The following is a 12,294-nucleotide window of genomic DNA, read 5'->3' as shown; positions in this document are numbered from 1 at the left end:
AGTGAAGAAGCAAAGAGATTTTTTTTCAAATAAACCCTTTCTGGGCATAGTGGTGCATGCCTATAATCCTAGTAACTAGGATAATTAATACAGAAGGATTATAATTTTGAGGACAGTCTCCACAACTTAGTGAGACTCTATTTCAAAATAAAATAAATAAATAAATACAATAGGGCTCCAGTGTAGCTTGGCAATAGAATATCCTTGGATGCAATCTCCAGTACGAAATAAGTAAGCTTTTACAAGTTCTAAGGATTATGATGCCTGTCGGGGTCATTTTCAATCCCCTATAGATGGAGTCTGAGAATTTCATTTCTAATGAGTTTCCAGGCAATGCCGATGCTTCTGGTTTGGGGACCACACTTTGAGAACCAGTGACCTAGGGACTTCCTGCATACTTTGAAATCTGGCTCAAAGATTCTCTTCTATCTGAGAATTTCCTTTTAACCTTCAGGTGAGTTTAATCACCTCCACCCTTGTGTCTTTTCTCTGCCTTGAAATTTCCCTCCATTCTCTTCAGCTAAAAGAAAGTCCGTCTTATTTGTGATCTTGTCTAATTTCATACCCCAAAATTCTTGTCTTATTTTTTTAACTTCAATTCTTAGCCTTCCATATAATAGGTGTTTAATAAATTCCCAATGCTCAAACTTGAAAGGCCAAAAGAACAAGAAGGCATTCTTAATTCTATTCAGAACTAATTCATTGTGAGAACTAACACCTGTGAGCCATGCTAACTTGCATTCCGATATGTCATTATCTTTTCAACATTGTTCAGGAATTAACAGCATCTCCCCATTTCATTTTCATTGATTTGAGATCATAGAAAAGTCACCAAGAAGCTCTACAAGCTGGGCTTTGTGGATGCTTATTATCCTAACTATAATAACTATTCTTGCATTTCTCTTCTAAGAAGAGCCAGCTCCAGGTGAAATTGTGAAGAAGGCCCAGTGTGTAGCAATAAGTGTTGTGCACCATGCCTCCCTCTCCACAAGTAACTTCTATTTCATCTCTCAAGTCAGCCTCTTGTTCCAAGCTCCTTGCTAAGCCATAGGACTCCCAGAGGTGGAGGTGGATCGTATTCATCTCTGTGTTCTCCTGGTACCTGGCACGGTGCCTGGCACGCAGGAGGGCCCAGGTACATTTTTTTATTTTCAGAATTGAAAGGATTCTGTATGAGATATAAAGCTGGAGATTGCTTCCCCATCTTTATAGCTAGCATCATTAGTATTTCCAGTGCTAAAAATCTTATTCCCAGCAGCTGCCTGATGGGACAATCTGAAGAATAGGAGCCATCAAGGGGTGAGTTCTCTGCTTTTTCCCTTCAGGCCATTAGACTTGAAAGCCTTCCCCTCCCACCTCAGATTCCAGGCAGCCAAATCTTATCTGCAGTTCATGGTTAATTTCCAATGTTCTCTTTTGAAAAATAATTGCCTAATTCCCTTGATCAAGAATTCGTTATTTTTTTCCAACCCTTCAAAGCAATTCTATGTCTACCTCTTGTGACTCTTCATTTATTCTATAAACATATTCATGTGTATAAAGTCAAGGACCTGGCATAATGTACTAGAATATATATATATATATATATATATATATATATATATATATATATTTTCAATTAAGTCCTCTCCAAACCCCACGACATAAGAATTAATATAAGCCCTCAACACTAAGATACTGCTAATTTTAAAATGCACCATTGGTTGGATATAGCTTTTCAGTAAAGGAAAGAGAAAATGACACAGAGAGAGAGAACAAGAGTAAAAACATTTAAATTCACTATGCTACCATATACACTGTAACAAGCAAATAAGTAATCCCTCAATCTCTTTGGATTGAGCACGTTCCAAATTCAGCACTTACCTATAGTACCTATATTATGTCACTTGTCACTCAACCTTCCCTAGTATGATATAATTAATCTTCTGTCCCCATTAACCTCCAAGGCAAGCACAACTACAGAAAAGCTCATGTCAGTAAGCTGATGTGAGGCCCTGAATGCAGGTGGATTAGCTGGGTTCCATAGCTTATGACTTTAAACAGGGAACTTTATGGATAATCACAATAAAATATACATAGAGAAAAATGAGAAGCTTGATGGATTCTCAGTATATATATATATATATATATATATATATATATATATATATATATATTCTTCTTCTTTCTTTGTAGTCTATGATTCAATATTTGTGAGTTTGATGCATGGCACACTGGGAATCTGTTGTGGCATTCATTTTCCTGGTGGATAGTATGCCATAGTATGATTATCCAATAATTACTATTGATGCTGATAGAGACTTGTGGTATTTTCCTAGCTCTTTGGTGGTACAAATGAGTGCTACTATTAATATCTTTAAAGTATTATTTATGGTACATATATACATACTTCTGTTAAGTGTATTCTTAGGGGTAGAAATGTTAGGTTATTGAGTATACTAGGTCATTGAGTATGTGGATGTCTACGTGTAAATACTGCTTAGCAAATTTGTGTATGTATGTATGTATGTATGTATGTATGTATGTATGTATTTATGGTGCTGGGGATTGAACCCTAGGGGCATTCTACCTTGGAGCTACACTCTGAGCCCTATTTTTAAAAAGTGTTTTTAAAACAGGATCTAGACAGGTTAATGAGAGTCTCATTACTTGCTAAGGCTGTTCTGAACCCTGCAATCCTCATGTCTCAATCTCCCAAGTATTGGGATTACAGGCTTGGGCAACCATGCCTGATGCAAGGAGGGTGATATTTATCCTCTCACAACTAGGATATGAAAGTTCCAGTTACTCCTTATGCTCACTTACAGGTGATATCGCTAGACGTTTTCAATTTAGCCATAATGGTTTCTATATAACCACTGCCTGTACATTTGACTGTGCTCTGCCTCCAGTACTGTGAGGTCACATACTTTCAAAAGAATTAATCACAGACTTACAATCAAGGCATCAACTTACAGCCCACCTTCAGTCTTACTTCTTCAACCTTACTACAGTGCTGACCTGTCTCCCCTGGATTCTGCCTTCCAATAGTCTTTCTTCTCTCAGTAGTGATTCCATGGCAGCATTATTGCCTATCTATAATTATGATCTATTATTTATTAATTTATAACATATTACCTGACTGGAACTTATTAATCCTTTAAACGCCTGTGATATGCTTGCCTGGGCAATGCCATGTCGAACAAGGTTTATTAGTGCAGCTCAGAAAACTCAATCAGTTTGAGCAGATCCTTTCAAATGGTGATGACTGCAATCTTTTATCCACCCTCTCATAGAAGGGTCAAACCATGGCTTCATCACTTACTAGTGAAGACATCACCTGTGCCTCATTTTATTTGCTCATTTATTTGCTTAACTTCTGCTCTGTAAAATGAAAATAACAGCATCACCTCAGGGGGCTGATGTAAGGATATGATGAGATAAAACTAGCAAAGTATTTTGCACACAGGATATGATCGATGGGCTCCTATTATTGCATTATATGAGGTGAGGAAGGCACAATTACTACCCACATTTTACAGAGAAATGGAAGATAGAGAGTTGAACTTGGCTGAGATCATGTTGCCTACACATGGGACAAACCGCATTCTCACCAGCCCTTTGCAACTGAAGACTGAGTGACCATTAGCCAATTTGGCAGCAATGTGCCATGTCAATGGTACAGTACTCTGTGGGAAGCTAGCAAAGAACTTCTAGCTGGTTTCAAACAGGATCCTTAAGTAGGTGTATTTTCTTTCTTTCTTTCTTTCTTTCTTTCTTTCTTTCTTTCTCTCTTTCTCTCTTTCTCTCTTTCTCTCCTTTTTTATTCCCTTCCTTTCTCCTTTCTTTCTCCCTCCCTTGCTCTTTCTCTCTATTTTTGTAGTATTAGGAATTGAACCCAGGGGTATTTTATTTCCAAGATACACTCTTAGCCCTATTTTATTTTTATTTTGAAACAGGGTCTCATTAGGTTGATGAAAGTCTCACTACTTTCTGAGGCTGTCCTCGAACATGTGATCCTTCTGTCTTCGCCTCCCAAGTACTGGGATTACAGGTGTGTACCACCATGCCCTGCTGTTAGGTCTCTGAGAATGGTCTTTCAACTGGATTCATGCTTTTTGCTTCCACTTTAAAATATGCAAGGCAGAAACTTTAGCACATGCTTTTCTCAAATTTCAACTGCTTCAAGTCTATCAAAAATGAAAAAAAAAGATAATCCTGCATGAATATGTGTGCTTGTAAAACCATCTTAATTTCTTAGTTCTTAGTAAATAAAATATGGCTTTATTTTCTAGGTCCCTTTGTGTGTGTGTGTGTGTGTGTGTGTGTGTGTGTGTGTGTGTGTGTGTGTTTTACTAGGGATTGATGCCCGGGGCATTCTACCTCTGAGCTACAATCCCAGCCTTTCTAATTTAATTTTTTTTTTTTTTTGTGGTATTGGAGTTCCTGGAAACCCTTCTATGTCCAGGCTACACTCCCAGGCATCTATTTTTTTTAATATTTTTATTTGGAAACAGGGTCTCTTAAGCCAGTAAGGCTGGCTTCGAACCTGTGTGATCCTCCTGTCTATGCCTCCCAAGTGCGGGGATTACAAGTGTGTGCCACCACACCCGGCTAATTTTTAATTTAATAGAGTCTTGCTAATTTGCTGAGGCTTACCTCAAATCTGCGATCCTCTGTCTCAGCCTCCTAAGTACTGAGATTACTAATCTACTCTTCTTAAGCATCCACTTTTAGAAAATAACAATAGCCTGGAAAAGAATGTTAGGTTCAACCTTCCACATGAAAGGCAATAAAGTGCCAGAAAGATGGTGACCGAGAAAAGTGGGGCTTAAGAGCCCTGCTAACAACCAATCTCCATTACCACAAAATCAGCGCCTTTCATAGCCAGAAAACACCATCACCAGAGAAACAAAAAAATCACCAGGCTCCAGAGAGAAAGCGGACTGAGAACAGAGCTCAGAGCCACAGAGGAGATACACCGGCCTCACTCCTGAGGACGCGGCAGCAGCGCCATACTGCCGGCGGCAGCGGAAAATTCACGGGACAGCTACAGCAAGCAGAGGTGAGCCGCTGCGGAACAGCCAGGCAGGATTTCTCGCTGCAGGTAAAATCTAAAGCTCCCAGTGGCTGAGCTCAGCACACGCTGCAGGGATTCAGAGTGGAAATCAAAACCAAGAAGATATACTCCAGCCTCACAGCCGAGGGCGTAGCAGTGGCGCCATATTGCCACTGGCGGCAGCAGCAGAGAATTCACCAAATCCAGTACAGCTACATCTGCGTACTCAAGAACAGTGAGTCAAATTGCGGGCCACAGAGGAGAAATCCCAGTACTGTACTCCCTGGGACTTGACCCAGTGGGGGAGGGGCGGTGGCAGAGATATCACACCATAGGAGAACGTGCAACCTGGCACCCCCCCACAGTCTAAAGCAGCCTCTATTGACTCTCTGGGTCGGAGGCTCTGTGATACAACCCAGTAAAGGAGTAGTGGGGTCTGAGATACTACTGACTCGAGATCCAGAGCACCTTAAGTGAAGTCATAGTGACCCAAGGGAAGAACCCAGAGAAGGCACAAACTTCCAAAATCATGGGAAAGAGGAATAACACTGGAGCAAGGAATGCCCACAACCCCACAACATCAAAATCCGATAAAACAGAAAATCAGAGATATCTAGAAGATCAAATCAGGAAAATAACTGTAGAAATAATAGAGGTGCTTCGAAAAGAACTCAGAGAGAGCCAAAAAGAGATAAAGGATGCAATTAATGAAGTAAAGGCCTCAATTCAAAGCACAAACAACCGATTAGACCACATGGAGAACAGAATCTCGCTCTTAGAAGATGATCATTCCAAAAATGAACGCATAGTTTCTAATCTAGGAAAAAATATCCGACAGCAGGAATCTGATATTGAAGAAATATGGGCCCATTTTAAGAGAGCTAACCTAAGAATAATTGGAATAGAGGAGGGAAAAGAAAGTGAAACCAAAGGGATCAACAATCTCTTCAAGGAAGTAATAGCAGAAAATTTTCCAAACATAGAGCAAGAGGTTGATACGCAGGTCCAGGAAATGTATAGAACTCCCTTTAGACAGGATCGGAGAAGAGGATCCCCACGCCACATAATTGTCAAAATGACCAATGTGGAAGCCAAGCAGAGAATCTTAAAGGCAACAAAAGCAAAGGGCCAAGTGACATTCAGAGGCAAACCAATTAGAATCACTCCAGACTTCCCAAACCAAGTCATGAGAGCCAGAAGGGCTTGGAGTAACATATTCCAAACTCTGAAAGAAAACAACTTCCAGCCAAAAATTTCCTACCCAGCAAAACTTTCTATCAAATTAGATGGAGAAATAAGAAGATTCCATGACAAACAGAAACTGAAGGAATTTATGTCTTCAAAACCAGCACTAGAGAAAATACTCAAAGAGATTAACTACAAAGAAGAAATAGGTAACACACACCAGAACCAGAGAAACAAGAGTTTCCATCAGTCAACTAAGATCGGTTATCTGTGGAGATTCATTACTTATGTTAGTCTTTTACCTATCTCTAAATGGTATTGTGTGCCTTTATTGTTGTTAATTTTTAGTATTTCTAGTTGGAATATTAATATACCTTCAGATATAGCATTTGGAAATATTTTATCCCATTCTATTAGTAACTGTTAACTCTGTTTACATTGTCTTTGGATATACAATATTTTTTTTTAGGGAGTTTGTATACTCTTCTGTTGCCTGTGCCATTGAAATCATATCCAAGAAATCACTGCCAATTTCAATGTTGTGAGGTTTTATGACCCAGATTTTCTCCTAAAAGTTTATAGTCTTAAGATTTATATTTAGGTCTTTTATCTATTTTGAGTTAATATTTGTATATGGGATTAGTTAAGGGTCCAACTTTATTCTTTTCTATGTAATTATTATGTTTCAACAATATTTAGTTAAAAGATTATTATTTACACCACCAAATGTTTGTGGAAACCTTGTCAAAAATAACTTGACAATATAGGGAAGAATTTAGCTCTAGGCTTTTATTTAACTCCAATGGTTTATATATCTGCCTTTAGAATAGTACTACACTGTTTCAATTATTGTAGCTTTATATGGTATGAAATCAGAAAATATACATCTTCTAGCTTTGTTCTTTTTCAAGATCGTTTTGGGTGTCTAGAGTCCATATTCCATATTAGGATAGATTTTTTTTCCTGAAAAATAAATATATAAATATATGATAGTTTCACCTAAAAAAAAATAGAAAAATAATATTCTCTGGTAAGAAAGAAAGTAAAAAGAAATATTGAAATGTTATCTTTAAGTCATCAAAAGCTTGGTATCAGACAAATGAAACTGTTATGTGAGATTATCATTTTTAATTTTGGATAAATTGCTATAATACTAGATTTCAACCACTAAGCCAAGCATGGAAGGAAGGGATTGGGAGAGAATGGGGTGGGGATCGGGTGGGGGCTGACTGGGCGATGTGTGCATGTATGTCTACAAAAGTTTGTATCCCAATATGATGTATGAATACAGTTCACCAATAAAAAATAAATAAATAAATAAATAAATAAATATAACATCCCCCTTCAAAAAAAATAAAAAAATAAAAATCACTAATTAAATTTAAAAAAAAGAAAGAAAGGCAATAAAGTGAGAATAAATACATGGCAACATGGAGAGCTGGGTCCTGGGAGCTCTCTATCAAGATGCCATGAACATACTGATAATGTATTGATTCTGAATGACCCAAGACAGCTGTGAAGTGGTAGATTACAGCTACTGGTAGTCACAGAGGATGGAGGTGAGTTTTAATTTTAGTTCACAAGCCAATAAGCTGCATGTAAGCCAGGTTTAGAAGCAAAATTAGAGTTTATATTTGGTGACATCAAAATTTCTATAAGGCTTCCTCTAATCAAATTGGAAGGGGGGAATCTCCACTAGAAAGCTTCAGAGTAGTATCAGGATCAGATCTAAGACCACTGACTTAATTAAATCAATAAGCATTTAGTAGTTGTCCAATCTGTACTAGGAACTGGGGATTAAAAAGCCAAATACGTTATTTTTCTTGACCTTGAGAAGTGCACCACATAATGGGACTGAATGATGTGAGAGCAAGTAATTAGAACGTGGCAGAATCAGTCTATAATGAAGTTATCTACAAGGTGCAGGACATGTAAGGAGAGATACAGTCTCCATCCTTTCATGAATAAAGAACAAGATTTCACCTGAACACATAGATCTCATAGATCAGTCCAAAGTCCATCACCCATGCTGGAATCACAATAGAAAATATCCTGTTCATAAAACTTTTGTCTTCATAAGTCTCAAATATATTGTTAAATAACAACTTTCTATATAAGAAGCTTTAATAATTCCACAATGAGGGAGCTAATATGTTGACCTCTGTTATATTTTACAAAACCACCAGAGAAGAGTGATTGATGTTGAAATGTAAGGCATTGAGGCACAGCAATGAAGAATGCTAGAGAGACTAGGAGCATGATGTGTAGTACACAGATCACTCCTTCATAGGATTCATAAGATCCTGAAACAGAGGAACTTCCCAGGTTCCAAGAAGTCCTTGGTACTGGGCTCTGGAGGTGACTTCCCTACCTGACATCTGCAGGGTCTTCCGTGACGAGCACATCCGTCTTGCAGCTGGCCAGGGGATTGATGGACAACTCCACAGGTGGAACCACAAAGCTTTTGCTGACAGGAAGCCAGAGGCCTTGGCCCAAGCTGAAAGTAGACCTGCAATGTAAGAGTTTCCATTGGGGAACTCCCCGGGAAGCAGAGTTCAAAAAGATAAAGGGGCCCCTTTCCCCACCCTCTTTGGGACATTTCTCTTAACTCCACCCAACTGAGCCCCTTATATTTCCCAAGGCACATGATTGCTCAAATTTTCTCAAACCTGGACAGTTATTTCTTAATCATTTCACCCATGCATTCTTTGATATTGCCAGTGTTCTTTGCCCAAGTAAACAGTAGACTTGGTGAAGACAAGTCTTCAGCTCTGCTTTCTCTGCAGTCCTGATACCTGGCAGGAATCCCATAAGTGGCAGCCAAGTTGGCAGGTGCAGTCCTTGGCACAAAGGCCAAGAGCATGGACTCTGAATCAATTTGAACCAAGGTCTGATTTCCAATACTGCCACTTAATTGGCCCTATGTCTTTATCTGTTTAAGTATTAAGGTTTTATAAGAGATTTCCTATAGGTCCTAGGAAGAGGTTTGGCTACAGAATGTTTTTAAACCACAGGAATAGATCATCAGTAATGTCTTCTCTAGTTCAAGTACCTGAGTCTGTAAGTCTAGATGCCAGACAAATGAGAATTCGATTCCCATAGCAACCTGGGCTCTGATGTTGCATTAGTGCCCGCAAGAGCTCTCTTGTACTCAGTGCAGCTCAGAGGTGCACAGGATCAATAGTCTAAGGACACAAGAGCAGACCTTCCCATCACACCTCTTTCAATTCCCCAGCATCATGCCCCAATAAGACTGGAAACTCACCTGAGAATCTTTTCAGGGGCTTGCTCCCCTGTCACCAGATCATAGCCCCTCTCAAGTGTTGTGTAAGGCCAAGGTCTGCAGAAAGTACAGAGGGAAAGAAAAAGAGAAAAGAGATGGTATTAATCAGAAGCAGGTAGGATTCATACATGAATACTGCTCAAGAATAGCTTTACACACAACCAAATTCCTTAAAAATAATTTCTGGGTGACTTTTTTTTTTTCATTTGGTACTGGGGATGGAACCCAGGAGCATTCTACCTTCAAGCCACACCACAGCCGTATTTTAATTCTTTAATTAAGGGTCTCACTGAGTTGCAAATGGTCTCACTAAGTAGCTGAGGCTTTCCTCAAACTACAGTCCTCCTGTCTCAGCCTCCCGAATGCAGGGATTACAATCTGTGTGCCAGCCACAATGCTGGCCTGTAAGACTTTTTACATTATAAAGGAATTCCTCCACTTTATAGAAAGACTTGGCACTTTTTAATAAAGTTCACTCACCCATTGGTGAGCTTAAATACGAAAGCCTGATTCCTTCTTGGTCGACTTAAGGAAGTATCCATTGATCACTTCTTTTTTGGGTGGGGGGTTTAAATGTCAGCCTTTGTTCTCTAGAAGATTCGTCAATCATGAACCTTTGATACTAAAAAGTGATGGAATGGGGAAATAGGATTTTCTTCCTATAGGGAGATTTGGGGCATCTGGTAATCTGCAGAGGAGGTGGACATGTACCCCCCACTGTCCCAGTTCAATGTTCTGTGCCACTCACCCTTCACTCTGTCCCCAGTCACTGCGCACACAAAGGTGTCTGTGAACAGGATCTGGGGCGTAGCCTTCATGACAGCTACATTCTCCTGAAAGTAGAAGGAAAAAGAATACTGTAAAATACTGACTCTCAAATAGGCTTCCCCTGCCTCCCTTGTTTTCCTAGTAAATAAAGTGATTGCTGGTAAATAAAGTAAATTTAAAAAAGAGTTTTTTTGGTCAGTGGACCACTGTGGCTAATAAAGAGTTTATGACTTTTACATTCCTTTGCTCATTCACTAATTTATTCATTCGACAAAAGCTGGTCCCACTCTGCCAAATTCCCAGGTTTCAATGCAGAGACCAAAGGTGCAATTGGATGGCTAAGAAAGCTCACAACTTGATGAAAATAGGAAGTGGCCAGGCAACCAAATAGAGTGGATCTGCTTCTAAATAATTAAATTATGATAAAGTGTTACTGTGAATGTATAATCAAAAAACGGAATTCTCTCCACCGGAATGAACAAGTCTTGATCATCCCCACATCCTAAGCCAAATTCCGCCTCCTTCAAGGAACATTTGATTTTTTTCCTTTGGGGGGAAAAAAAATTGTTCTGCCTATAGTCTTGTGGTTTCCTGTAGTTTGTTTTTGGAGTTTTAAAGTTTTCAATTGCTTTTGTTCTGGTTTGGATCTGGCTGTCCCCCAAAGGTTCCTTCATTGAAGGCGTGGTCCCCAATGAGGCAGTATTCAGAAGTGGGCTCACTGGAAGGGGATTGGATCACAAGGTTCTGACCTCATCAGCAAATCAATTCATTGGTGTATTCATAATATCAATGGACTAATGGAGGAGTGATAGAAGCTGCAGGAGGTGGCATTTAGTTCAAGGGAGTGGGTTTTGAAGTATATCCTTGAGACAATAACTTCCCCTGGTCCTCTTTTCTCTATTTATCTATCATGAAATGAGCAAGTTTGGAATGAGCATCATAGTGGCCCTGCCACTATGATGTACTGACCCACGCAGGCCCAGAAACAGTGACAGCAGCTGACCTTGAGCAGAAAGTTCTGTAACCATTAACCCCGATAAATATTTCTTCCTTTAAGTTGTTGCTCACAGTTATTTTGTTACAGTGATATGAAGCTGACTAACACGATTTTCTTTTCTTCTCTTTGGCCTCCACTGCTACCTCCTCTTTTGTCCTCTTCCCTCCACTCCCTCTTATTATCTTTTCTTCCTAGCATCCATGCATCTATTAATCTTTCTTCTCCCCCTGACCTTGTCTACATGTCTACATCGGGTTGCATCAATTCTTGATAGGACTTCACATAGCCTTACATATTTCATCCCATTGATCAAGTTCATTGCAGTTGGCCAGTGCATATCCTATTTTCTAGTTTAACTTTAAAATTCAGAATCCTAGGAATGGAATAGCTGGATAATATGGATGCCCCATTCCTCTTCTTTTGAGAAACCTTCTAACTGGTCTGTATAGTGGTTGTATTGATTTGTAATCCCACAAACAGTATATAAGAATTTTTATATCCCCACATCCTCACCAGCATTTATTACTGTTTGCTTTCTTGCCATTTTAACTGGAGTTAGATGGAATCTCAGTGTAGTTTTGATTTTCATTTCCCTGATTACTAATGCTGTTGAACATTTATTGATTTATTTGTTGGCTATTTATATTTTTGAGAGGTATCTATTCAGTTCAGATACCAATTTTTAATTTTTTTTAGTGTTATGGCCTTAAGTTCTTTATATATAGCCCAGACATTATTCTTCTATTAAAGGAGTATCTGGTAAAGATTTTTTCTCCCATTCTGTAGGATTTATCTTTAGACTTTTGATTGTTTCCTTTGATGCACAGAAGCTTTTAAATTTGATACTATCTAATTTATTGATCCTTGTTTTTATTTTCTGAGCGTTAAGGTTCTTACTGAGGAACTCTGTACAAATGCATATGTATTTCAGGTCTAATTTCTAGGTCTTTAATCTATTTTGAGTTGACTCTCATGCAGGGTGAAAAACAGGCATCTAATTTCATTCTTCTACATAGAGATATT

At 38.9% G+C, this 12,294-nt stretch overlaps 1 protein-coding gene across 5 annotated transcripts in view; it reads right to left on the bottom strand.

Moving 5' to 3' along the window:
* The window catches only part of ASTN2 (astrotactin 2), a gene marked incomplete at both ends in the record, with an annotated part of 976,717 nt that overhangs the window by 504,388 nt on the left and 460,035 nt on the right, over nucleotides 1–12,294 (bottom strand). For 4 of the 5 annotated variants that reach the window (XM_080708339.1, XM_080708335.1, XM_080708336.1 and 1 more), the window contains 3 exons: nucleotides 8,595–8,732; nucleotides 9,489–9,563; nucleotides 10,255–10,339. In XM_080708339.1, coding sequence (XP_080564465.1) covers nucleotides 8,595–8,732; nucleotides 9,489–9,563; nucleotides 10,255–10,339 — 298 coding nt within the window. The remainder of the gene's footprint in view (nucleotides 1–8,594; nucleotides 8,733–9,488; nucleotides 9,564–10,254; nucleotides 10,340–12,294) is intronic. The other variant, XM_080708337.1, reaches the window with a different exon arrangement.

This window comes from Muscardinus avellanarius, assembly GCF_963383645.1.
Source record: "Muscardinus avellanarius genome assembly, chromosome: 13".
Taxonomy (NCBI): domain Eukaryota; kingdom Metazoa; phylum Chordata; class Mammalia; order Rodentia; family Gliridae; genus Muscardinus; species Muscardinus avellanarius.
This window is presented reverse-complemented; position numbering and strand designations above follow the sequence as displayed.